Source organism: Heloderma suspectum, chromosome 11, assembly GCF_057233095.1.
Source record: "Heloderma suspectum isolate Gila_16-S chromosome 11, 16-S_ref, whole genome shotgun sequence".
Lineage (NCBI taxonomy): Eukaryota > Metazoa > Chordata > Lepidosauria > Squamata > Helodermatidae > Heloderma > Heloderma suspectum.
The window spans coordinates 37,532,060-37,559,210 of NC_139468.1; the positions used below are offsets into that span (position 1 = coordinate 37,532,060).

The 27,151-nt window shown below is 45.6% G+C and overlaps 1 protein-coding gene across 1 annotated transcript in view; it reads right to left on the reverse strand.

The window, feature by feature from the left end:
* MCTP2 (multiple C2 and transmembrane domain containing 2) overlaps positions 1-27,151 on the reverse strand; it is a 197,724-nt gene that overhangs the window by 125,706 nt on the left and 44,867 nt on the right. Inside the window, exons 5-8 of the mRNA XM_084817427.1 lie at positions 13,452-13,594; positions 11,154-11,230; positions 10,407-10,518; positions 10,124-10,159 (exon numbers count right to left, since the gene is read on the reverse strand). Of these exons, the coding sequence (XP_084673553.1) occupies positions 10,124-10,159; positions 10,407-10,518; positions 11,154-11,230; positions 13,452-13,594 (368 nt within the window). The remainder of the gene's footprint in view (positions 1-10,123; positions 10,160-10,406; positions 10,519-11,153; positions 11,231-13,451; positions 13,595-27,151) is intronic.

The window sequence follows — 27,151 nt, forward strand, 5'->3', positions numbered from 1 at the left end:
GCACAGGATTGCAGCCTTGCAAGAGCGGTGCAAGATTTTCCACTACCCAAGTTCCGCTACTATAGTAGCAACAGCTGCTGCCGCCACCGCCTCCCTCACCCCGCCGCGGCTCCAGATGAGAGAGGGGGCAGACAGCCTCCCTGGAGAGGTGCCAAGTCCCGAGTGCCATGCTTGCAGAGGTCTGCAGGGCCATCTCATAATGCTGTGCTTTGAGGAAGGACCCCTCAAAGTATGGCTTTCGGGCCTGCGTACCTCTCCGGAGAGGCCACCCACCCGTCCAATCTCTTGTCTGGGGGATTCTCCCAGAGGGAGAGATCAGGTGGATGGCCTCTCCAGAAAGGCATGTCAGCCACTTTGTGGCTCTCTCCGGAGAGCCCGCTCACCCATCTGATCTCTTGTTTGGGGGGCTCTCCCAGAGTGAGAGACAGGGTGGGCAGGAAAGCACCTTGCTTGCCGTTCACCCCCTGTCGCATTTGCTACAGTGGGTGAGCAGGACCGGTGTGGTGGTGATAGTTCCCGCAGGGGCCTTCCTGCCTGGAGGGGGGGGTCTGCCACCCCTCCCAATCTGCTGCCTGAGCAGGGGACTCACCCTGCCTCATGGGAGGGCCAGTCCCGAGTATGGGAATACAGGAAGAGACACACTGGGGAATTACATCTTCTCTTTTTTTCTTTCCAGTCTTGCTCCTTTCTGCTTTACTCTGTCTTGGCCCAGCCTCGCCTTCCCCAAAAACAAAGTAGCAATCAAAAACAGAACACCCATGACTGATAGGACAATGCAAGGTTTGATAGCTACTGAATAGAAAAAATACAATTTATATTTTATTAAATCTGGCTGGGGGGATTTTTTTAAGATATCCATTTTTATCCACCTTTTATATATTGTTTTTCTGTATACCTATGCCTTGCTTGGCCCAACTTCCAGCAGGAATGGTGTCTGGGACTGAGGGATGTTGTACTCCAGTACATCCAGGTTGGAGAAAACTGATCTAACTACTACACTACTCTAGCTCTAACCTAACTTCTTAAAGAAAACCTGGAAAATCAGCATTACTCATGAAAAGAGCCAAAAGTGAGCAGTGGAAGGAGTTCACCCAGTGCTACCCATGACATTAGCAGAGCATTTTTCAAGGGACACAGTGGCCTAGTTTTCACATAATGCTAAGCCATGCTGTGGTTTGTTGAAATCTGGCTTGTTGTGTCTGAATCCATCCCCACAAACAAACCATTGTTTGTTAACCAGCTATAAATCACAAAGAGAAGCTATGGTATGCTGTTGTCTTAGGGATTCTGGCTTGTTTAAACCATGTGATGTCTGAACCCAGAACCATGGCTTATCCCTGTCTTGTCTCCACTGTTATCTGTCCTGAAACAGAGGCACCCAGCAAGAGCAGCCTGAACATGAATCCACTTTGAAGGCTGGCAAAATGGATGGGAGAGAAACAAACCAGAAATAGGGAAAACAATCTGCGGGTTGTTTGCTCGTCAGCCGGACAACTCATAGCTAAAGCAACAAACCATGGTTAACATAAACCATGGCTTAGCGTTGTGTGCAAATACAGCGAATAAAACAGAATTAAAGAGAATAAAGGATTAACCTGGAACCAACTTCCACAAATTGAGAGCATAATGTTGAGTTTTTCTTCCTCTAAACACCCTGCCAGAAGAGTTGAGTGGTGGCGGGGGGGGGGGGGAGATATGGCAGCACCAAGTATACGGATCCATTAGAGAGCTCGTGTTTTATTTCCTCCAGGTCTCTTAATCCAGTCCATCCACATATCTTCTGCCCCATCACACTCCTCCTGGCTACTCTTCCATAACCTCTCATTCCTCTCTGAGACACCCATATTCCCTGAGCACACAATTTTTCTTTGCAGCCTTTATGTTCCACCACAAAAAAAAGAGGGGTGGGGGGTGGGGAAAAGCCAGTACTATTTCCACAGCCTGGCGCTTCCTAACTAAAGATAGTTATTGATGTACAACATTGCCGTTTTAGTGTGGCAGCAGAATCAATAAACCAGGAAATACTGCTTTGTCAAGTGTTGCCCAAGCAGTCTTTCTGGGAAATTTTTTACTGCCTCTCGGATGGCCACAGATGCTTTTTTCTTAAAAGACCACTCCAGAGCCCGAACTCTGGCTCGCAGAGGCAGCGCTGCTGCTCTCCTACCCTCTAGTGACAGCAACAGAAAAAGGCAAAAGGTTTGTAGTTTTTCTTTCCTAGTTCCTCCCTCACTCTCTTTTTGTGGAATAATCTTGCCTCTACAACACACACTGTTACTCCCCTTTGGCATCTCTTAAATTTTGTTTCAAGAAAGAGAGGGGGGGGAGACGATCTGAAGACCTTTGCCAAAACCTTGGGAACCAAGTGACCTGCCAAGCCAACTTAAACCTTTATCTTCAGCTATTTGAGAACTAAAAATACGGAGATAATATACAAAGGAAAACCAAGACAACCAACCAAGACAAGGGCTTCCAAATAGGTTGAACTGTGAAAGCCAGAGTTTGGAAATCCGGATCCCTTTCAAGGGATCTCCAAGGCCAAACAGGAGAGAGAAATGTGTGTGGGGAGAAAATGGCACGGCAATCAAGAGGAAATGGAAAACCCACATGGATCAAGATTAGGTCTTTACAATCTCTTAAAGGTTTGCTTCAAGCCAAACCGAACGCGAGAGCTTGGATGTCACTACCTTCCATTTAGCAATTTTATGGCAGCATCTTTACCCCAAGCACATTGCTACTGTTGAGCACATCAAGGTGATGTACATGTTTCCTCCCTTTTCTATCCTTACAACAACCCAGCGAGGTAGGGTTAGGCTGAGAAACAGGGAGTAGCCCAAGGTCACCCAGTTAACTTCATTGCTGAGTCGGGATTTGAACACAGGTCTGCCTGGTACTGTTACCACAACAGCATGTGCACTCTCTACAAAGATCTGTTTTACCATGAGTGGTCTAGTTAACTCAAGATTTTAAAAATGCAGACTTTTTTTTTTGTTTGCCAAAACATTGACACATGCTATTATCTCTCCCCCATCAACAAAGACCTCCATCCTCCAGTGCAACAGTATGAATGGCTCATGTTAATATCCATTTTTAATTTATAGAACAGTGCGCGCATATCTCTCCATATAAATTTAGCTGTGAACAAAGATAAAGGATGTATGGATTTATATGGTGGATTCATAAAATATGTTTTATATAAAACCATAGGAAGGGCTGTAGCTCAGTGGGAGAGTGTGAGCTTTGCTGAGGGACATGGGACCTTCTCAAACTGGGGAGAAGTAACGAGCGGGGTACCGCAGGGCTTGGTCCTGGCCCCAGTGCTCTTCAACATTTGTATTAATGATTTGTAGGGGTGGACGAAAGGCACTTACCTTTCGTCGAAGCTTGTTCGCGGTGGGGGGGAGGCGCTTCGCGGCTCCCCCCACGAAGTTCAGGCCGGGGGGGGGAGGCTTCCCGCCTCGCCTGGCCGCGAACGCCATTGTTTTAAAAAAAACCAAAAAACCGCCCCCGTGATAGGCTACGTGACGATTAACGTAGCCTATCACGGCTAGATCTGCAAAGTCAGCCGTGATAGGCTATGTTAATCGTCACGTAGCCTATCACGGGTGACTTAAAAAAAAAAAGCGCATATGCTAATGGCGGCCCCCATAGGGAGCCGCCATTCACGTTCCTTATTTAGTCGCTGTAGTCTACGTAAATGTTTACGTAGACTACGGCGAAAATGAGGGCAACGCAAATAGCGTTGCCCTTATTTTCGCCGCAGTCTACGTAAACATTTACGTAGACTACAGCGACCAAATAAGGAACGGGAATGGCGGCTCCCTATGGGGGCCGCCATTATCCGTACACGCTTTTTTTTTTTTTTTAAGTCACCCGTGATAGGCTACGTGACGATTAACGTAGCCTATCACGGCTGACTTTGCAAATCTAGCTGTGATAGGCTATGTTAATCGTTACGTAGCCTATCACGGGGGCGTTTTTTTTTTTTTTCTTTTATTGGAATGGCGGGGGCGGCAGCCGGTCGAAAGACCGGCTGCCGCTCCCGCCCCGCTCGAACACCCGCCGAACCGCCGGCTGGACCCGCCGCCGGGAGGGACATTCGGCGAAGGTAAGTCCCGTCCCGGAGGGGGTGTGGGGGGCAGGGGGGGTCCAGAGGATTTCTCCCCGAAACTTGTTCGGGGGGCCGAACACATTGGCGCTCGGCCCCCCGAAGTTTCGGGGAGAAATTCTCCGCCATCCCTAATGACTTGGAGGAGGAGGAGGTGGAGGGAATGCTGACCAAATATGCAGATGACACAACATTGGGCGGGATGGCTAATACCTTGGAAGACAGAAACAAAATTCAAAGTGATCTGGATAGACTGGAGCGCTAGGCAGAAAACAACAAAATGACATTTGATAGGGATGAATGCCAAGTTCTGCACTTAGGAAAAAGAAACCAAATGCACAGTTACAAGTTGGGGGATACGTGGCTCAACAACGCTACAAGCGAGAAGGATCTTGGAATTGTTGTTTATCACAAGATGAATATGAGCCAACAATGTGATGTGGCTGCAAAAAAGGCCAATGCTGTTTTGGGCTGCATTAATAGAAGCATAGCTCCCAAATCCCGGGAAGTACTAATTCCCCTCTACTCAGCACTGGTTAGGCCTCATCTGGAGTACTGTGTCCAGTTCTGGGCACCACATTTTAAGAAGGATGCAGACAAACCGGAGAGGGTTCAGAGGAGGGCAACAAAGATGATCAGGGGCCTGGAAACAAAGCCCCCCGAGGAGAGACTGAAAGAACTGGGCATGTTTAGCCTTGAGAAGACTCAGGGGGGATATGATAGAGCTCTTCAAGTACTTGAAAGGTTGTCACAGAGAGGAAGGCCAGGATCTCTTCTGAATCATCCCAGAGTGCAGGACACAGAATAATGGGCTCAAGTGACAAGAAGCCAGATTCTGGCTGAACATCAGGAAAAACCTCCTGACAGTTAGAGCAATATGACAATGGAACCCATTAGCTAGGGAGGCTGTGGGCTCTCCCATGCTGGAGGCATTCAAGATGAGGCTGGACAGCCATCTGTCAGGGATGCTCTGACTTGGATTCCTGCATTGAGCAGGGGGTTGGACTTGATGGCCTTGTAGGCGCCTTCCAACCCTACTATTCTATGATTCATGGTGAATGGATAGGGCTGTATGTACTATGTGACCTGCTCTGTCCTGCTGTCTTCACGTGTGCTGAAGGATGCTGTACTGTTGCCAGTGCTGAAATAAGATTAAACCACCGGCCTGGTCAGGTTTTGAGCACTGAATTGGGCACGGGGTTGGGAAGGAGATACCATCCTGTCCTTTGCCTCAGTCAACGATGTTTAGGGACACCCCGTCTTTCTTAGTGATGCTATCCAGGAAAAAGGGGGCTTGCATGTATTCAGTTTGCACCTCAGTGACTCCAGTTGGTTTAGTGTTAAGTATTAAGTAAACTACGGAGCCTTAGGCTACAATCCCACGCACACTCATCCAGGAGTCAGCACCACTGAATGTAGCGGGAGTCACGTCTGAGTAAACATGAATAGTAATGCACTGTAGTGTTGGTGCAAGGTAAAACAAAAACAACAAAAGCAAGCAGGGGTCAGTGACCTGGTGCCCTCCAAATGTTTTGGACTACCACTCTGATCATCCCCAGCCAGCATGGCCACTGATCATGCATTATGAGAGCTGTAGTCCCCAGCATCTCCAGGGAGGGCTGGGAAAGACTCCCTTCTGAAACCTTTCTCATGGGAGGGGCTGTAGCTCAGCGGCAGAGCTCATGCTTTGCGTGCGGAAGGCCCCAGGTTCGATCTCCAGCAACTCCAGGTAAGGCTGGGAAAACTCCTGCCTGAAACCCTGGTGAGCCATCGCTTCCAGTCAGTGTCGACAACACTGGGCTAGATGGACCCAGGGCCTGACTCAGTATAAGGCAGCTTCCTAGGTTCCTAACCATGGGTGAATTTACAGTAAATGTGCTGCACATTATACAATAACAACATCAACAACAAACTGCATGCAGTTGCTGTAAAGCAGCTTTCTCCAACTTGGTGCCCTCCAGTTGTTGTGGACTTCAATTCCCATCACCACCAGCCAACATGACTAAGGGTCAGGAATGCTGGGAGTTGTAGTCCAAAACATCTGGAGGTAGTGTTAGAGAGATAGCAAGCATTCTCAAATCCATTATATAGAAGAGGGTGCCTTTCTCCAACTATCTAGGTGAGGGCGCAAACTTTTGTTGAACTAGCAATGCAATCCTAGACACATCTACTCACTGAATTCAATGGGATCTACTCCCAGGTAAGTATGTACAGGATTTCAGCTTGAGCCTCCTTCTGGAATGGAACATTCAGCCTAGGTTGCTTTCCTATTTTAATTCTCTTTTTGCTGCGTGACTCAGGTACGCTGCTTGCCACCTGCAATGCCTATAATCTGTCACAAGGAGATGCCTGCTACCTTGCTGTGTGCACAGCAAATAGGGATGAAAACTGATTTTAGGAAAACGTTAAAATAAAAAACAAATAATGAGCCAGAAGGCGGGTGCAAAAGGCACTTCATGCACTATTTATTTATTTTGTATTTATTTATTACATTTCTGTACCACCGAAGCTGGAGGAATTCGAGATCTACTAAAATGAGCTCGGATCTCTAAGAATCTGACCTGCGGAATCTGCTGTGGAGCGACCCCCCCACAGGCCACACAGAGTCTGTGGACTTTCAGATTTATTTATTTTTTTACTTTCCCGAAATTCATGCATATTTATTCGTAGGAAGATATGCACGTTTTTGCTGAGGAAAAGTGGACTGGAAGGGGGACAAATATGCGAAATGTTACATACTGAGGTAAATTACGTAAATTGTTCTGAACCCTCTTAAATAATGATTTGCATATTTTTCCACGTGACGTCAAGAAAAAAAGTCCTCCTCCATCTGTGAGCGGACCCTGAACAAAAGGCACCTGACAATCCATGAATACATCCCTACCAATAGCCATAGCTCTCCACTGAAGTAACCCTTACAACTAGGCTGCTAAGAAAGGTATTTGTGAAGGACATGTGGACACACCAATACGGGACCTAGCAGTGTTTTTAAAAAACTGTTCCTAAAGTAGCCCACCACCACCTGGTGCCCTCCAGATGTTTTGGCCTACAACTCCTGGATGTCTGGATGGCCACACATTCCCCACCCCCAGAGTAGTGGCTAGAGCATCTGAATAGGACTAGGGAGACACAGGTTCAAATCCCGCCCAGCCATGTAGCTCCTTGGGGTGACCTCGTGTCACGTTCCTTCATCCTCTCCCTTCACAGTCAACCCACTCCAGGAAACCAGGCTCTGAGCTACACTTCTTTATTAGTCAAGGACTCGCTTCTTTACAAATGCAGATGCTAGGAAACTCTCAGACTGCACAGAAGCAGCTAATCCACACATCTACGAATATCAGTAGAGGAGACGAAGTGGAAGTTAGAGAAGTTGCCAGCAGTCTGGGCAAGAACTTCTCGGCCAGACTAGCTTTGCAGGGATGCCCCTCCCTTAGGGTGGCCCCCTCCTATGCAGACTTTTGCAGTTGGCCAACCTGGTGGAGCGTCTAGGCCTGCCTCTAACTTTTCCCGCTTCGCTCTGCGACGGACCCTAGCATCTCTCAAACCGCACCTCTCCTCTTCCTCCTCCTCTTCCGAAGCCTGGGCTCCCCTTGGTGGAGGAAAGGGGGGGCGTTCAGGCTCAGCCATCTGTGTGTCAAGGTCTTAGGAAGACAGCCTTGCCTTATCTGAGCTCCCTAGGGAGGGTGCCTCCCCCTGTTCTGGCTGTTCCCAATCTGAGTCTGAATCTGAGCTGCCAGACATCTCCACATGCTCAGATTCATTCCTGACACCTGGAACCAGTCACTCACACTCAGTCTCTGACCAGATGCACATGATCACAGTGGGGGAAATAAGCCATGGTGGCTAATTTCCCCTGTAACGTGTGCTGGTCATGCGCCAGTAGAATTTGCAAAAATTACCCTCGCCAGCACAGGTTGCCATGTCATGCGGATCCAGGTGGCACAGCTTGTTGTAGTGGGAAGCAAACCTCAAATAAGCCATGGGCTGTTGCTGGGTTGCTGCCCACATCTAATGAACCATGCTGCCCATGTTCATATTTTATTTATTTGTTTGTTTGTTTGTTTGTTTCTATACTGCCCAATAGCCGAAGCTCTCTGGGCGGTTCACAAAAACACATGACATGACAAGCCACGGTAAGCCAGGTATCTGTTGGTGCCAAGCAAAAATGGCACCTCTGGGCACCCAGCACGACGCAACGGCCCTTGTGGTTAAATTACATCATGGTGGGCTGTTGTGTTGTGCGAACCAGCCCCCTCTCTCTTACCCTCTGGGTGCTTCCAGATGGACAGCTCGTAGTGCTACCAATCAAAAGGCACTGCGTGGCTATTCAATCCTTAACAGATTTTCTGAGGTATGAAAAAAGACAGTGAGGAAATAAGGGAGGGTTGCATGTAGAAGATGACAACGACCCCTCAGTAAAATTCAGTGAATGAGGCAGGTTGATTGCATGATAAAAGCCTCACGTGGAAACACTCTCCCACAGTCTAAACGATGTGACAGGGTTGTTGCAAAGACAGAATTGGTGCAGAGGGGCAGGAAGATAATTATCCTGAACTCCTTGGAGAAAGGTGGAATAAAAATGTAACAACACTATGGCAAGAACACCATCTGGATTCTGAGGAATATGTGAGTGAACCAATTTTGTTAATGATAAAGAAAAAGGCTAATGTGGAACACCTGAAGGGAACATAGCCAATCCATCTCTCATTCATTGGACGAAATCTCTCCTGTAACTCTATGGCAGCACTAAGGTTGTCCAAGTTAGTAACCTTGAGGGAGAAGCCAGAGAAGAACACGACTGAAAGTATCGGAGGTGGCATTTTTTCCTCCTCCAGAAGATTTCAAATACAAGGATTTGCCTGGAACATCAATAAGGGAAATAAACCTATGTGTGCCTGTGATTATGCAAAGTCATTCAAAAGTAGTCATGTTTAGACTACTACAATATGCTCTACATGGGGCTTCCCCTGAAGCATGTGCGGAAGCAATTGGTGCAAAATGCGGCCAGTAGGCTGCTAATCGGTGCATCGTAGTGGGCCCATATTACACTTGCCTCGAAAGACCTGCATTGGTTGCCAATTGCTTTCCAGGCTCAATTCAAGGTGTTGGTTTTAACCTTTAAAGCCTTAAATAGCTTGGGATCTGGCTATCTAAGGGACTACCTGTCCCCAGTTGCTAAGGGCTGCAGGATAGGCCCTTGTGAGGGCACCATTACCAGCATAGGCCCGTTTATCAGACGTGTGTGAAAGGACTTTCTCCTGCGTCGCTCCTAAACTCTGGAATGCACTCCCTCAAGTACTACGATTGGCCCCCACTCTCTTGGCTTTTAGAAAGGCCATGAAGACCTGTCTTTTTAATGTAGCCTTTTAAATTATGTTGTACTTTTAATGCTTTCATGTTCTTGAGGGTTTTTTTATTATGTTAAAGTTTAATTGTCTTACATTGTTGTGCCTCACTTTGATGGCTTCGTAGCAGAATAAGGCAGTATATAGATGTTAATAATGCATAAATAATAATAATACTTAATGTATTTGTTTATTAACGGTTATCAGTGTGTATTATCCATAATCTCTATGCTCTAAAATGGGAGTGAAATTAAGGCCAACGCTGTTGTAACCCATCACATTCTGCATGGAGGCAGAGCCCTGCCCCCCACCCCCAGAACCCACCAGACCTACTGAAAGGTTTCGGGACGCCTGGTTCCAATTCAAAACAACTTTGCGAAAACATGGCATTCCTGCTAGATAGGCCCCGACAATTGCTCCTCGTTTTTCAAGGCAGGCGAAGCCTGAACCGATAATTAGAGCCCTCTGGCTGGACACTGCCAGAAAGAAAATGCTGTGCTAGGGGGACCTTTGGTCAAATTCAGCACTGGCATTTTTCTGCTTCTAATTACTGGAAGCATCCTCAGGACTGGTTTCCAGCTATGCCATGGAACTTCTCTGTAAAACTTCAAAGCTTTTCTGGGCTGGAAGAAATGGGGGGAAAATCACGTGTGGGGGGCGGAACATGGGTTACCTTTGGTGTAGAGCGCTTTCTCCGGTTCACCCATCTCTATTAGTAATGTCCCCATAGGTGTAACATGGAGCATCCAAGAGAGGAAACAAAAAGAGAAAAGAGGGTTGGGACAGTTAGTGGCTGAATGTAGTCTCTGAGAAGGGCTCATTCTAATGCAGATGCATTTGACAGGCTCTGCCTGCCTCCATTGCCTTGCCACAGGCACCACCCCCTTTCCCCAACCTTTCTAGTAGCCATCATTTTGCCAGGGGAATGACAAAGAATTGTTCCTTGGTCTGCTTACATTTCTTTTAAGATCTCCTTGTTTCACAACGAGCTTCAAGTCCAACACTATCACACCCATGTCATCTTCTAAGCTGTTTGGGTCTTCAAGTTTTAGAATCTTCTCACTAGTCCTGAAAGCCGAAAATGAAGTTGTGATTGACTGGTTTACAACCAGGCACCACTGAAGATGGGAATCACAGCTAAAATGGAATACGTTCAGCTAAAGACTGCTATAGAGGTTGCAGGATGGCACCACTGGTTATCAATTCTTTGGTACCATCAAGGCACCATATATGTTCTCCATTGCCCATTATTATTAATACATTGTACAAAGCACCTTATAGCTCAATACACTTGACTTTAGGCGCAAATATACTGTACAGGTGACATGAATTTGGAGACAAAAATCATCCAGAAAAGTATAATTTGAATTTGCTTGCAATTATTCTTGGTCATCGTTGTAATATGATTTTCTTCTTCATTTCCAATTATGGAGTTAGAGATATTAGGGGAAAGATAATATTGAATTTAGCCAATTTAGCAATAACAATGCCTTAACATTAATGAACAGTGTGCAAATTTGGAAGGTTTATGTATCCCTCAACGTTGTTTATTTCTGAAAGCAAAAACTGAGAAGGTTAAAATATCCAGCAAGCCAAATTAGAAAGCTGCAACGTTACGTATTTCAAGTCAAGCCTCAAATACTGGATAACCAGCATGGTTAAGTAAGAAAACAACATGCAGTTTTAATAAGCTGTAAGTGTACCTGTTGAGTTCCAGTTCACCCAGCATTACAACCGCTGAACCCATGAAGTCTGAAGAGGTTAAATCTCGATCATACACCTGATGAATATGGAACAGTGGAGGGGGAAAAAAACAGATATGAACATCTGCAAACAATTTCTGCTTGTCAGATAAAAGAGCAATTTGTTCGCATTTAAATTATCTGTTTGTGAATGAAACTGAACCATTCACAGGCTTTACAATAAGAACATATGAGGAGTGAAATCTCAGCCTCTTAGGGAAGGGTGGACGAGCAATGTTTGAAATCGCCCTGACAGTCTCAACATCGCCTCGGCGGTCATCTCGCACCCGATTCCTATTTGTGACCACTGCTCACTGTGCACAAATGGGAAACTTGCGCAAATAGAGCAGCATTCAGACCGGAGAGTTGCGCAAGTTGCCCCAAATTTGCGCAAATTTCCTACTTTGCACAACTTTTCTCCATAGACTAAAGCAGGGCTGATTCAGTCTACTGAGGAAATTTGCACAAATGAACTAAGAATCGGGAACGGAACCAATGCGGGCTCATGTTCGACAATTTACAAATATTTTCAGTGGACACATATCCACACTCAGAGCTTCAAATGGGGCATGCCCGCATGTTTTGCAAGCAAAAATAAAATTTCATACATCCCTACAGCCTCTACAATTAATATGAAATGCAATGGTTGATTGTCTTTTTCTTTTGTTCTATATTGTTTATGGAAAAGTTTCCAAAAGTAATCGTCATTTCTCCCCAACCCAACCCCAGTATTTTTTCTATTTTTCTGTTCTTTTTATCAACAAAAGACCTTCATAATTTTTCAAAAACATTTAAAAAAATTGTACAGTGGGCAGGGGGGGGTGTTGTTTGAAAAACTATAAACATTTTGGCAGGGGAGTACTCAAATAACTAAGAAAACCTGACAAGCTGTTAAATTTAAAGGTGTATTTTCTTTCTTCACTTTGTTAAGACAGCAGGGACACATTCTGCCTTGACCATCCTCAGGCAGTTGGTTCCAAGCATTGTTGTTGTTGTTGTTCAGTCGTTAAATCATGTCCGACTCTTCATGACCCCATGGACCACAGCACGCCAGGCCTTCCTGTCCTCTGCTCTCTCCCGGAGTGTGCTCAAGTTCATATTCATTGCATCGGTGATGCTATCTAGCCATCTCATCCTCTGCCATCCCCTTCTCCTTTTGCCTTCAATCTTTCCCAAACCAGGAGTGGGTAGAAGGTATATCTCCAGATGTTTTGGACTTTAACTCCCAGAAGCCCCCAACAGCAGCAATGCTGGAAGTTGAAGTCCAAACCATCTGGAGATCTACTTTCTGCTCACTCCTGGTTTAAACTACTTATAGAGGTTGTTCCCAGAAATGGGCAGTTTTAGCTATAGACAGCTCCATTAGCTACTACAGACAGCACCAGTTGCTCTCAACTGGTAGCCTGAAGGTTCTTAATTACAAATAGAGACAGTTTTCCAGAGAATGTTAGCAATATAAGATGCAGCCTTATACTGAGCTAGACCATTCACTGTTGTCTACACTGATTGGCAGCATCTCTGCAGGGTTTCTGACAGGTGTCTTTCCCACCTGGAGCTGCCAGGGATTGACTCCAGGATGTTCTGCATGTGAAGTATGTGCTCTACCACTAAAGAGCTACAACCCTTCAGTGGCCATAATAGTTCCACTGCATCATCATCATGTCAGATCAAATAGACTGTTCTGTGGAACACTGCTGCACCCTTGCATGAGTCTCTGTTCAAGCCCTGCCTTCTTTCTCTCAGTAGGCTTCTGAGAACCATGACACAAACACATATAGAAGGAACAGAGTTCTCTGGGTGAATCTTGAATCTATGGAACATTGGTACACAGAGGATTCTGCCTATGGGCAGGGGACCTGATCTATAGCTACTCTGAAGAGAAGTGGAAACAAAGCAACGTGTTCACCCCTTGGAGGAGAAAGAGAGAGAGAATTTGCTGGATTCAGATGCTATAACAAAAAGCACGCCAGTTAAGAAGATTGTGTGTCCTGCATTTTGAACATGGCATCCATATTGTAAACATCACATCTCAAAAGATAATTGCTTAGGTTTTGAAAGTTGCTTTTGGCAGCATATTTTCCCCAAATCAACAGTAAGAACATGTCAAATGACCCCAACAGAAATTTCACTCATCTTGTCAAAACTAAACTCATTTTCCTTGTCTCAAAAGTCTCCCAGTGTTCTCGCTCAATTAGGAACCTGCAAAACCAACCCAAAACATTTCTCTTTATGTGGCGGCAGCACTGACCAACAACTTACCTTCACGCGGAGTTTCTGATCAAGGGCTTGTATCGGAAGTATGACAGTTTCATCCCAAATGGGGTTCAGGTTCTTATAGATGACCTTGCTTTTATAGAGGGTTTTCCCATTCAGCTTAAACTTGACATATGGATCACTCGTACCTTGCAATAAAGAATAAAATGGATTCAATTTATCTAGAAAGTGTTACACCTACCATAATGTTTAAACAGTAATTCAAAAACTGTATATCATGACTGAGGCCTTTCTCTGCGTGCCTTCAGCATTGCAGCCCAACAGACTGAGGAGGGGGGCATGCAGGAGAACGCTGGTGTCATGGGTGAAATTTTAGACTTTGGGGAGAACAGGGTTGAAATCCCACCCCCACCCCCGCTCATCAGTAGGGATGTGCGAACTCACCCCTGTCTGGGTTGTCCAGATGCCCACCCAGCCCCTGCACCCACTCGCATGCCCCCGGACCATGCTCAAGCCCCTCCCATGCTCAACAAGTGGCTCGCACTCACCCCAGTGTCCTCATCGAGTTCTGCGGTCACTTTTTATAAAAAATAAAATGGCAGTCATAAAAACGCACATGTTTTTGTTGCGCAAAAGTGCGTATTTTTGCAAATGCACATATCCTCATGTGTGAAATGTGTATTTTTGTGAAGGCACACATTAGTGCGTGTGCTAAAATGTGCAGTTTTTGGAAAATCAGCATTTCATGCATACACAAATATGCGCATTTATGTAAAACTGTGCGTTTTTGCATGAGCACAAATATGCACATTTTTGCGATTGCCATTTTATTTCTGAAAATATGGCGATGACGAAGCTCAATGAGGCCGCTGGGGTGAGTGCAGGCCATTCACCAAGCAGGGGCAGGGGGTGAGCAGAGGCAGGGGCTCGAAGAGCAGGGCTCGGGAATGCAGGCAGGAGCTGAATTGCGTGCCCACGCCATCCCTACTCACCAGTGAAGCTCACTGGGTGACTCTGGAATAGTCACCACCTCTCAGCTTATCCTACCTCACATTGAATCATAGAATAGTAGGGTTGGAAGGGGCCTACAAGACCGTCAAGTCCAACCCCCTGCTCAGTGCAGGAATCCAAGTCAGAGCATCCCTGACAGATGGCTGTTCAGCCTCGTCTTGAATGCTTCCACCGCCTCCCTAGGGAATTGGCTCCATTGTCGTGTTGCTCTAACAGTCAGGAGGTTTTTCCTGATGTTCAGCCGGAATCTGGCTTCCTGTCACTTGAGCCTATTATTCCATGTCCTGCACTCTGGGATGATGGAGAAGAGATCCTGGCCTTCTTCTCTGTGACAGCCTTTCAAGTACTTGAAGAGCGCTATCCTATCTCCCCTCAGTCTTCTCTTCTCAAGGCTAAACATGCCCAGTTCTTTCAGTCTCTCTTCATAGGGCTTTGTTTCCAGCCCCCTGATCATCTTTGTTGCCCTCCTCTGAACCCTCTCCAGTTTGTCTGCATCCTTCTTAAAATGTGGTGCCCAGAACTGGACACAGTACTCCAGATGAGGCCTAACCAGTGCTGAGTAGAGGGGGACTAGTACTTCCCGGGATTTGGAAGCTATGCTTCTACTAATGCAGCCCAAAAGAGCATTGGCCTTTTTTGTAGCCACATCACATTGTTGGCTCATATTCAGCTTGTGATCTACAACAATTCCAAGATCCTTCTCGCTTGTAGTGTGGTTGAGCCACGTATCCCCCATCTTGTAACTGTACATTTGGTCTCTTTTTCCTAGGTGCAGAACTTGGCATTTATCCCTATTCAATGTCATTCTGTTGTTTTCTGCCCAGCGCTCCAGTCTATCAAGATCACTCTGAATTTTGTTTCGGTCTTCCAAAGTATTAGCTGTCTTGCCCAATGTTGTGTCATCTGCAAATTTGATCAGCATTCCCTGCACCTCCTCCTCCTCCAAGTCATTAATAAAAATGTTGAAGAGCAATGGGCCCAGGACTAAGCCCTGCAGTACCCTGCTCATTACCTCCCCCCAGTTGGAGAAGATCCCATTGATAAGCACTCTTTGAGTCCAGTTCTGTAGCCAACTGTGGATCCAGTGGATCGTTGTTTCATCTAGCCCACTTTGAGCTAGTTTGCTCATCAGGAGATCATGGGGCACTTTGTCAAAAGCTTATATAATGATTATGAAAGCTTACATAATGATTATGATGATAAAAAGTGTGCGGAGGAATGGGGAGAGGGACTGTGTACTCTGCCCTGAAGTCCTTGGAGGAGGGGAAGGACAAAAATGAAGTCATGGATCCTAAAGAAGAGATTGCAAAAGGGGGTTGGCAGAAGGGCACTCAACTTGTAGCCTCCCAACCAAAAGCCTCTCCTTAGGTTTGTGGGGACCCTTCTGAACAGGGTCTATGGCACCTAGGTCTAGGCTATGGCACAGAGGACTGAGGGAGGAATCGCTCAAAACTGGGTAGAGTCCCTTTCACCAACCCCCTTCTGAAAGTCCTTCCTAGGATCCAAGCTTAAGGCTGCAATTCTATGCATACTCCTGGGAGTAGATCCCACTGGAGCTTACTGGAGCATCTCATTGGAGCTTACTTTGGAATAGATGTATATAGGATTGTCCTGCAAAATAATACATAAATATTGTGAAGGCAGGGAAATGTGGAACCTTGCGTGAACAACAGGAAAACCTTTTCCCATGTCTCCCCATTCCTTCCTTCCATCTGCACCACGGCCAGGGAGAGGTAGGTAGGCTTCCACGTATCAGTCTACTCAGAATGTGATCTCCACTTATTGAACATACAGACAGGAAGGAGAAGGAGAAGGAGACAACCAAATGTGTGTTTCACAGAAGGGAAAAGATACCCAGATAAATACTGAGCATGAACTATTTCCAATAACCTTCAGAGGATTTTTTATTTTATTTTATTTTGCACTCAGAAATGAGATGAATGGGAGCCCTTTTGTTAATTTCTCTTGAATATTCCAATCCCTTCTCTCCTTTCTAAAAAAAGGGGGAGAAGGAAGACACAAGAGAAGAGAGACAGGCTTTATCTTCCTGATAAGCAGAGGCTGCCAGCATAATAATAATATTAAAAAATCCCTCAACTATTAACTACATGAAAGAGGCAATATCAAGACGAGACAAGAAAAGTAACCAGCGGAATGAAAACATGAATAGGGCAGCGGAGGCAGGTGGTCCAAACGTATAACTCATCTGTTTCTTAAATGGAACAAGAGCCATGCAACAAAGCGCATCTTTGAAATGGAGCATAGAGAGACATCGTGTGTGTGTGTGTGGGGAGAGTTTGCAGCTCCTGCAATATTAATCCAAAAGTAACCCCTGCCTCCTTCTAAATAGAGAAAATCTGTATGGGGATATTCTGTATTTCTCGCATCAACGCTGAAGTTCCATGGTTGCTGGAACAACTTCCCTGCCACCAACACCCAATTGTCCCTTACTGTAAAGCAACGCTGTTCATGCGAAGCAAGCTTTTTAAAAACACACACACACACACACAACAAGAGTGTGTGTGTGTGTGTGTGTGTGTGTGGCAGGGGGATTGGCTGGTGCGGGAGGAGGCAAACTATAATGAAAGAGTCTTTTAATTAAATGAGATTGCCTCCCTGGGATCAGGACTTCATGCTTGTCATCTTACTCTCAAAATAAACATCTCAGAACCAGGCCTCGGTGGTGTCACTTACTGAGGCAAGGCATGCTGGGTAATCCCTAGGTATCTTGACAGCTACATAATGTTCAAACTGTTTCACGGGTGAACGGCGGCACTCGCGCGAAAGAAAATATTAATGTCTGGAATTAATAGGAAAAAGGGGGGGAACACTGGTTGACAAAGCCAAAACGAGGGGAAGAAGTGTCAAGTTAGTAGAACGTTAATTGTGAGGGGGAAATAATTGAGAGGCGGCGGGAGGAGAGGCGGGAGAAAAGCAACAAATGCAGCAAGTGAGCGGGCGGGGGGCTTCTCTGCACACGCCCCAACCCAAAGCAAAAAACAAAACAAAACCCTGTCTGACTGTCAAGAAAGTAATGTCTCAACTAGGCAAGCGGTAGGAGGGGGAGAGACTCAAATGAAAGCACGAAGGAGAATCGGCTGCTTAAGGATGCAATGCCGAGAATACCCGAATGACGGCCTTCGTGTCAACCAACAGATGGGCTTTAACCTCAATATCAGCAGCTTTACAAACAACAGGGCCGTGAAGCATTTACTTAAACAGAGTCAGTTGCCGAGATCCTACCCAGAAGCCAAAAAACTTACGTTGTTTTAAAAGCAATCCTACCTTCCCTCCTCAACTTTGCAGGTACATTTTCTCTAGCCTACTCGCCTTCTGCATAGCCATGATCTCTGCTATGCAAGCGAACATAAGTGGAGAGGTAAAAAAATGCATGAATTAAATGTTTGCCCTTCAAATTACTTCTTCCACACATTAAGCTACATTGCTCATGTTTAAACTGAGGCACATTCAAAATTATTCAGGGTCCTCCCTTCCTAATGCAAGTGTAAGTGCGTTAGTTCTCTCCTTATTTTTGTTTTGTACTGCAAATTCCATGAAAATAGTAGTTCGTACAATCAAAGCAGCAGCTCCGTAAATTTGCTTCACACACAAAAATAGCATCGATATAAGGGTGGGGGGAATGGAGTGTGAAATCTAAACCCTAATTGTTCAAGTGAAAACATGGGAGCACCATGCAGCTCAGATGAATGAAGGAGCAGCCCTGCTGGATCAAACAAAAGGCCTAAGTATTCCATCATTCTGTTCCCACAGTAGCCAAACAGATATCCTTTGGGAAGCCTCCAAGTAGGACATGAGTCAACAGCATCCTCGTGTTCCCCAGCAACTGGTACAGATAGACATATTGATTGGGTTCGCACAATAACCACAGTACACCGTGGCTTACTTAAGCCACAGTGGGTTGCGGAAGCCATTTTGAACATTCAACCCCCAGTGTGGGGGTTGCCATGGTTGTCCATGTTGTCCGAACCCAGGTGGCATAGCTTGTTGGAGGGGGAAACAACCCTCCGATAAACCATGAGCTATTGGAGGGTTATTGGAGGGTCGTTTCCCCCTCCAACAAGCCATGCCAGCTGGTTTCAGATGATATGGCAAACCATGCCAACCCCCAACCTGGGGTTGAATATTCAAAATGGCCACCAGCATACACTGCAACCAATTGTGGCTTAAATAAGCCATGGTGGGTGTGAACCGGTCCACTGATGCTGATACTGGAGGTAATACACAACCATCACAACTAGGAGCCATTGATAAACGTGTCCTCCACTCATTTGTCTAACCCCCTTGTCAGGGATTGATAAACCCTCGAGCTGTGTAGTGAGGCAACAGAGACTCACTGTACAATCCACAAAACCTTTATTCAGTTAATAACCCCTCTTCACACTCGTAGCTTTATACCTAATAGCTAAACAAAGCAACACAGTTGCCTGCCAACTCAAATGGATGGTTTCTCACCATGTGCAGGTTTTACCAGGCTCCTCCTTCAGGGAAGGTCCTTCTGACCCAACTTTTGATGGGCAGACAATCTGGAGGACCACCTCCCACCTCCTCTCAACTCCACTCCATGCCGAACTCTGGCACCGGTCAGTTCCGGTGCTCCCTCCCCCACTGGCAATGGCTGAGTTCCCACAGGGAGGGGGGATGACAGTCTCTAAACCTGGGCCTCATGTTCGATAAGCCCTTGGAAAGATTAATCCCTGACTCCCAGATAATCTTGGGGAATTCCCTCTCCCTGTCTAAGCTGGGCTTCTTCTAGCTCTGCCTCCAAATCTGAATCAGAATCCAAAACCAAACCAGGGAGCTTGGGCCCAATCCTGACACCCCTTTTAAAACTGCCCAAGCTGGCAGCCATTGCTACATCTTGTGGTACCACCCCTCAGAGTTTAACCATGCACTGTGTGAAGAACTACTTCATTTTGTCTGTCTTGAATCTCCCACCATTTAGCTCCATTAGTCGATCCCAGGTTCCAGCGTTATATGAATAACGCAAGTTCTAGTATTATCCACTTTCTCCATTCCATGCATCATTTCATACCTATCTATCATGTCCACCTTTGCGCACCTTTTTTCTAACTGAAAAAACCACAAACACTATAACCTTTCCTCACAGGGTAGTTGCACCAGCCCTTTGACAATCTGGATTGCCTTTTTTTTTCCTTTTTTTTTTTTTTGCACCTCTTTCAGGTCTACGATATTGTTGTTGAGGTTTAGTGACCAGAACTGTACACACTGTTCCAAATGTGGTCACACCACAGAGTTGTATAAAGGCAGTACGATGATCCCCAATACAAAATTTGCATTTTTCAAGCAGCTGTTTGCTGGGTGAAAATTTTAATTGTGCCATCCACTACAATTCCAGTATATCACTACCAGCTCAGAATCCATCACTGTGTATGTGAAGTTAGGCTGGATTTTCTGCCCCAATCTGCATGACCTTACAATTGCTTGCACTGAACTGCATTTCCCATTCTAATAACCATTCACACTTTCTGGAGAGATCCCTTTGGAACTTTCCACATTCCCTTTTTGTTTAACCACCCCCCACCAATAATTTTCTGTCATCAGCAAGCCTGGCCACCTCACTGATCACCCCTAACTCCAGATTATTTATGAATATTTATGAAAGAGCATATATGTTCATTTATGGAAAAGCACACATTAGAGATTCTTGGGGGAGTCCAGTGTTTCAGTCCCTCCACTGCAAGACCTGTCATTTTATCCCTACTCTCCGCTTCCTGTTCTTTAACCAATTGTTGATCCATAACAGGACATATCCTTTTATCCCACGACTACTAGGTTTGCTCAGGACAAAAAATAAAATAAAAAATGGCCCAAAGCCTTTTGAAAATCTAACCCTGGATCACCCCTGTCCACATATTTGCTGACATTCTGAAAGAACTCTAAAAGCTTAGTGAGACAGGATTTACCTTTTCAGAAAACACGTTGATTCTTCTTCATGAAGACATAGGTCTATATACGCTTGATAATCTTATCTTTAATAACGTTTTCCACCAATTCACCCAGAACAGATGTTAAGCTAAGCAGGTTGTAATTTCCTCCCCGCCACACACACCAACACACACAGACTCCCTTTTTAAAAGTTGGCATTACACTAGCCAGCACAATTGCTTAGATGAAATTACAGGTGGGTTCACACACATCGCATCACAACTGACATGCAAACGAGGACAAGTGATCTGCAGATGGAGCAGAACAACATGAGGGCATCTAGAAATCAGACAGAGGGCAAACTTACTTGGTGGCAGACAAAGGATGCTATTTTTCCATTCTTCCACTTGCATTATGCAGGGGAGTATTGCAATACCATCATGGTATTTATTTAACATATGTTTATACCACCTTTCAAGGCAAAGCCTCCTCAAAGACATTTACGAAGTAGAAAAATTAATACTATAAAATGTAAAATACAATTAACTAAAACAAAAGCATAAGCACATTGAAAAGTACAGCAACAGTAAAAATTAAAAATTAAAAAACACCCTCCAGTTTATGAAGCAAAAATGGACTTCCATTCATGTGAAAACAGACTGGAACATCCAGATCTTTAAGGCCCTTTAAAAGCAGCCAGGGAAGGAGCCACATACACATCGCATGGCACTGCACTCTGTAAGGATGGGGTCAGCACAGAAAAGGCCCTACCTTTCCTGCCTAGGAAGCCCAATACCTCTTACTGGTAGGCATGTGAGTAGGACCTCTGGGGGCAAACCTCGGGCCTAGGCAAGTTCCTCCAGATGCAAACAATCCTTCAAATAACCTGGTCCCAACGCAACTAGTTTGGTAGAACTGAATCGGTGTTATGTGCTCTGATCACCAAGCCCTCACAAGCAACTAGGAGGCTGCATTCTCCACCAGTTGAAGCTTCCGAACCATCTTTAAAGGCAGCCCCACATATGATCCATTCTACCACTGCAGGCATCTACTGCTTCATTCTGCTGCATATGTAAGACCAAGCCGGGATCTGTAACCTGAGTTTGTATTGTGGTATTGTGTACAACACAAAGTGTACAACAAAAAAGTATTGTGTTTGTGGAGATATGAGGTTATATGAATGTTCTGTTGGTAAGGTTTGAGCTTTCCTGCAGTAGATCATCACTTAATGCGGCCTGCCTTCTATGTAAAAATGTTCAGGAATCAAGATGAATTTGCAGCTGAGCCACAAATCAGGAAATCCCCAATCTGAATCTCGCCTCTGCCATGAACTCACTAAATGGCTTTAGGCAAGCCACTCTCTCTCCACCTCAATCCCTCCCCATCTGTAAAATGAGGAATAAGAATACTAACATATTCTTACGTGAGAGCCAGTGTGGTGTAGTGGCAAGAGTGTTGGACTGGGAGCTGGGAGATCCGAGTTCTAGTCCCCACTCGGCCATGGAAGCTCACTGGGTGACTTTGGGCCAGTCACAGACTCTCAGCCCAACCCACTTCACAGGGTTGTTGTTGTGAGGATAAAACGGAGAGGAGGAGGATAATGTAAGCCGCCTTGGGTTCCTTGCAAGAGGAAAAAAGGCGGGATATAAATGCAATAATAAATGAATGAATGAATGAATGAATGAATGAAAATAACGTTACAGGGTTGTTGTAAGGACCACAACTACACAATGTATATGAAATGCTTTGAACACATGGAAGCGCTATACAAATCTTAAGTAGCATCATCGTCATCCCAGTGACACAACATAGCCAGTATCTGCATGTATCTCGACTGAAAGAAAGATCATGTTTTTGCATATTTAGCCCCAAACTAATCTGAAACATCCAAACAGGGAATTTGTTGCATTCTGATAATAGAAAAGTGCGGCGTACTAGTCTTAAGACAATGGCATTTCCCTCCTCTGTCCTCTTTGTATATATTTTGGGTAGATTTTCAGTTAATTCCTTCAATGGCAAAGGCTTTCTTGCATCACACTTAAGGATGGGCAAAACTGTAACGCTCGATTTCACTTAGGTTCTCATTTTTTTTCACTTTTACATTTGTTCTGTCCCGTTTCCACATCAGACTGCTTTAAAAAAAAAAAAAAGTCTGCATGGAAATTTGCACATATTTTGTACACATTTTTTTAAAAAAATGAATTTTGTACACATTTCTAACTGTGCACATTTTTGTGTGCACTTTTGCAAGCATGCCATTTTTGCATGAATAACATGAAATCTATGCACATTGCCCCCAAAAGTACACATTTTTCTCTGCATGTTTTTTTAATGCAAGCAGCTACATCAGAAACTTCAGAAATCTGCAGATTTTGACCACAAATTGTGTCAGGTCCCGGAAGTGCAGACTGGATAAGTTTCCACTGAAATGTGAACCAAACAAATTTCTCACCCATTGCTAATTACCATACACACTTTGCACACTGTATTTGAATAAGAGGTAGGACCCTTTGCACATACACCTTGAATTAGAGGCAAAACAATATAGCGCATCCCACAGTATTTTTTAGATGGAATTTAGCTCCCAATGAAGCTGTCCAATGTGATTTTAAATGGCTATTGCTGCCCTCTAGCAGTTAAAATGAGAACCACCAGAGCAATTTCACTTTCTATTGCCTCTGAACTTTTCCAGAGTTTATCATTTTGTTTCATTTCCTGCTGTATTTTCTTTCTTTACCAGTCAGGGTTGCTTGACAAAGACAAACTCTCTCTCTCTCTCTCATATATATATATATATATATATATGTATGTATATTCATTCTGAACTCACAGGGATCGCATGTAAAAATTAAAGCAAAAATTTAATAAAAATCAAGGAACACTAGATTCTTTTTCCTTTGTAAAGCACAATTGTATATTATAATATAGGAAATTAACATACTTCCAGTGCTAATTGTGTAGCCCTGGGAAAGTCTGAATTGCTGTTGGTCAACTGTGCTATAAACTAAAAGAAGGGAAGGGCTGAACAGACTATCTCAACAAATTACTCCAAAAATCATAAATGCACATGGAGGGAGGAGTATTTTTTTTTACACAGTCTATTGGCATCTAGAAGGAAAGTTAGCAATACCGAAGTAGTAGGCGTTCCAGAGTTCCACAATTTTGCAATGCAAGTTAAGGTAATGAACATCGAACATCCATTTTCCTAGTCCTAAACATAGATGCTCCTTTCCGAGTTCAACTACCATCGGAGATTACCAAAGGCCAATTCATGCACTGAGAATATGTTTTGGCTGGATCCCTGCAGAGAGGTGCAAGCAGAACAAAACAGCTCCAGATTATGCAAGCAAGCAAGCCAAGACTAACGCTACTGAAAAGATCAAGCATGAACCCATACAATCTAGGATCACTGGTCCAAGGGCCATTTTGTATGTTACACAGCAGCAAATGCAGGTCTGCCACTGAGTGTCAAACTGCACATTACGCTGATTCAGTGTAGGCTGGGGGCTCCGATATCAGTGGGGCGGTGAATCCGCTCCGAGTTTCAGTCAGAACTCTAAAGGAGAGTTCTGACTGAACCCTGGAGCGGATTCACCGCCCCACCGATATCGGAGCCCCCGGCCTCCACTGCACTAAATATGTAGCATGCAGCTCCCCCTCTCAACTGTGTATTTACTCCAAAGCAAGCTGTTGGGCCCTGACCCAGATCATGACCATTTGCACAGGGAGGGGGGATTTAATCTCTCCCTCCTGATATCCCCTCTACCCACTGTGGTGCATCTACCCGGGTGTTGCTTTTTGCTTTTTTAAAAGGGGAAAACCCCTTGGTGAAAGCTGTCTTCCTTTAAAAAAAAAAAAAAATGATTCATGAGACCTGGGGATATTTCAGGAAAGAAGCAGCCAGAGAAGGAAGGATTAAACCTCACCTCCCTGCATGCAGTGATCCCAATCTGGATCATAGAAGAGTAGGGTTGGAAGGGGCCTACAAGGCCATCGAGTCCAACCCCCTGCTCAATGCAGGAATCCAAGTCAGATTGGGCCCCACCCATTTACTTTGGAGTAAATAGAAGATGGAGAGGCAGATGCACAGTGCATAATTAACAAACATCTTAATTTGACCCAGAGTGTCTCCAATGTGGCACCTGCAAGTGCCTGAGCAGCCCTGAAGACCTCTCACAGCTTTTGCACACACCCCTCGCGTTCACTGCCTTCCCCCCACCACTGCCACTGGACATGGAAGGGTGCAATGTAAAGTACAAAGGGGTGAAAGAGGAAGTGAAAAGAGTGCCACTCTTTCCCACTTCCTCTTTGTAAGAACATATAAAGAGCCCTGCTGGATCAGACCAAGGGTCCATCTAGTCCAGCAGTCTGCTCACACAGTGGTCAACCAGCTCTCGACCAGGAACCCACTAGCAGGATATGAGTGCAACAGGGCCCTCCCGCCCATGTTCCCCAGCAACTGGTGCTGGAGGGAGCACAATAAGCTCACTGCCTCTGGTGCTGGAGGGAGCACAATAACCATCAGGACTAGTAGCCATTGATAGCCTTTTCCTCCAGAAATTTGTCCAACCCCCTTTTAAAGCCATCCCAACTGGTGGCCATCACTACTTCCTGTGGCAGTGAATTCCATAGTTTAACTATGCGCTGTGTGAAGCTTCAAAATGCTTCGTTCCTTTCCAGACTGAGATTGGCACCCAAGCTGCTGATCCTGCCTAGAAAACTACAAAGAGGTAAGAGAAGAAGTGTAACAAGTGTCACTTTCCAACGTTCTCTTTCACCTCTCAATAGGCATCAGCGACAAACCTGTTCTTTTTCTCCCCCTCCCCTCTCTGAGTCTGTGTTTCGTTTCTTCCTCTCTCTCTGGGTCTGTGTGTGGCACAGAGGACATTTTGTGAATGGGCATGCCCCCCGCCATGGTGGCCATTTTGTGATGGCACCTGCAACCTTCTCTCAAACTTCCAAATGTCCCCATGGGCCCGAAAGGATTGGGAACCCCTGCTCACCAGGAAACAACAGTCTATCTCAGCTCCCGGACAAATATCCTGTACGATGCACGTCATTGTCGTAGTCATACTTTTACATTCTTATCTGTACATCTCAAAATATAATGTGTGAATGGGTCCTTAGTGGAAATTCCTCCTTGGCTGCCACTACAGTGATCACTGAAGGCCTGAGAGCGTTTAACCTGCACCCATCAAGTCATCAAAAAGGAACAGTTTTCTCTATAATTTCAGACCAGTCACATCTGAGAAATATTGGGCTACTGGAACACCCTGCCTCATCTCTTATCCCACCAAGATCTGGAGAAATCTTGAAAAGAGGAACTTGTTCAAGATCAGTGAAGTTCTCCCAAGTTGGACTTGCAGTAGAGCTTTGGGGTCTCGTAATAACAGGTCTCTCTAACGGAGGGGAGAGCTTGGCCGTTGCCCAAACTTTTCTCCAGCTCAGATTAACATCCAGACTGGAGATAAATCGCTGGCTTTTGTGGCTCTCGCAAGTGCTTTGCTACAGGAAAGATCTCAGACAGCTGAGCAAAGGTTATGTCAGCCAGAGGCTGTGAGGGACTTGGGCAGCTGGAAGTCAAGGGGGCTGCGGGGGTCACCAAGCCTGGATGGGCTGCTCTGGCAGCACTGCAGGGGCAAAAACTGCAGGGTGCAGTGGAGGCTGGTGGATCCGATTTCAGTGGGGCAGTGGTTCTATTCGGAGTTTCTGTCAGAATCAGCCAGCCAGAACTCTAAAGGAGCTATCCAAGGTGCTGAACCCATTTAGGGGATAGGGCTTAGCACCTTGACAGCTCCTTCAGAGTTCTTCCATGGTTCTGACTAAAACCCAGAATGGAATCGCAGCCCCACCAAAATTGGAGAGACACCGGCCTCCACTGGAAGGGTGGTGTTAGAAGTCTGCCCACCCACCACGGAGAACCCTCTTGCCTGAAGAGGTCTCTGTGGGGGCCTCATATATTTGACTATATGCACTGGATGTGGAAGCGTTTATTGCAAGGGTGGGGAATTATTTATTGCCCTGCCCGGGGGCAAGTCCGGCCCTCATGATGTCCCCCAGAAGGCCCTGTTCCCTTTCCACAAACCACTGATTGTTTGGTGGTTTCCCAGCTTCTCTGCAGTTCCCCACCCACCCCATTCTAAAGGGCTAAAAGGGCTTGCTCCTGGTGGCTCCACATGGACCTATGGCCTGGTTGGAGTCCACCAGGAAAAGAGCCTTCAGCGTGGTGGCCCCCTTCTTGTGGAATTCCCTGCCTTTGGAGGTCAGGCAGGGACCAACATTGTGTTGCTTTCAGTGCCTCCTGAAGACATTGTTATTTCGAGAGGTCTTCCCTGAGGGACCAGCTGCATTTTATTAAGTTCTTCTGACTCCCCGTGCCCCCGAACTTCTGTAGTTTCTGGGTTCATCCAAAAGGGAGCTTGGAAGAGGTTGCCCATCTCTGTTGCCCATCTCTACCACCAGCACATGAAGCACTAGGGGAAGAAGTAACTGTCTTCCTGTTAAAATTTTGGGCCAGCTTAAGTCTACGGGCGTCTGCAATTAGCTCATCTTGGGGCCGAACAAAACATGACAGCAGGAGAGACACAATCCTATCAGGACCACAGGACAGGGGGTGGGGAGCAGGAAGGGTTAACCCTCCCCATGACACCATTTTCCCCAATGAAAATCATGCACGCGCAGAGCTACCATTAGCCAATTTGTCGAATATTTGGAGATCTACCATCAAAAGTTGTAGAAATTTGTGCGTAACCACATAGATGTGCACAAATTTTCTTACGCTGCTTCTAATACCTTGCAATATTAAGAAACATGCACAAGAGGGCACC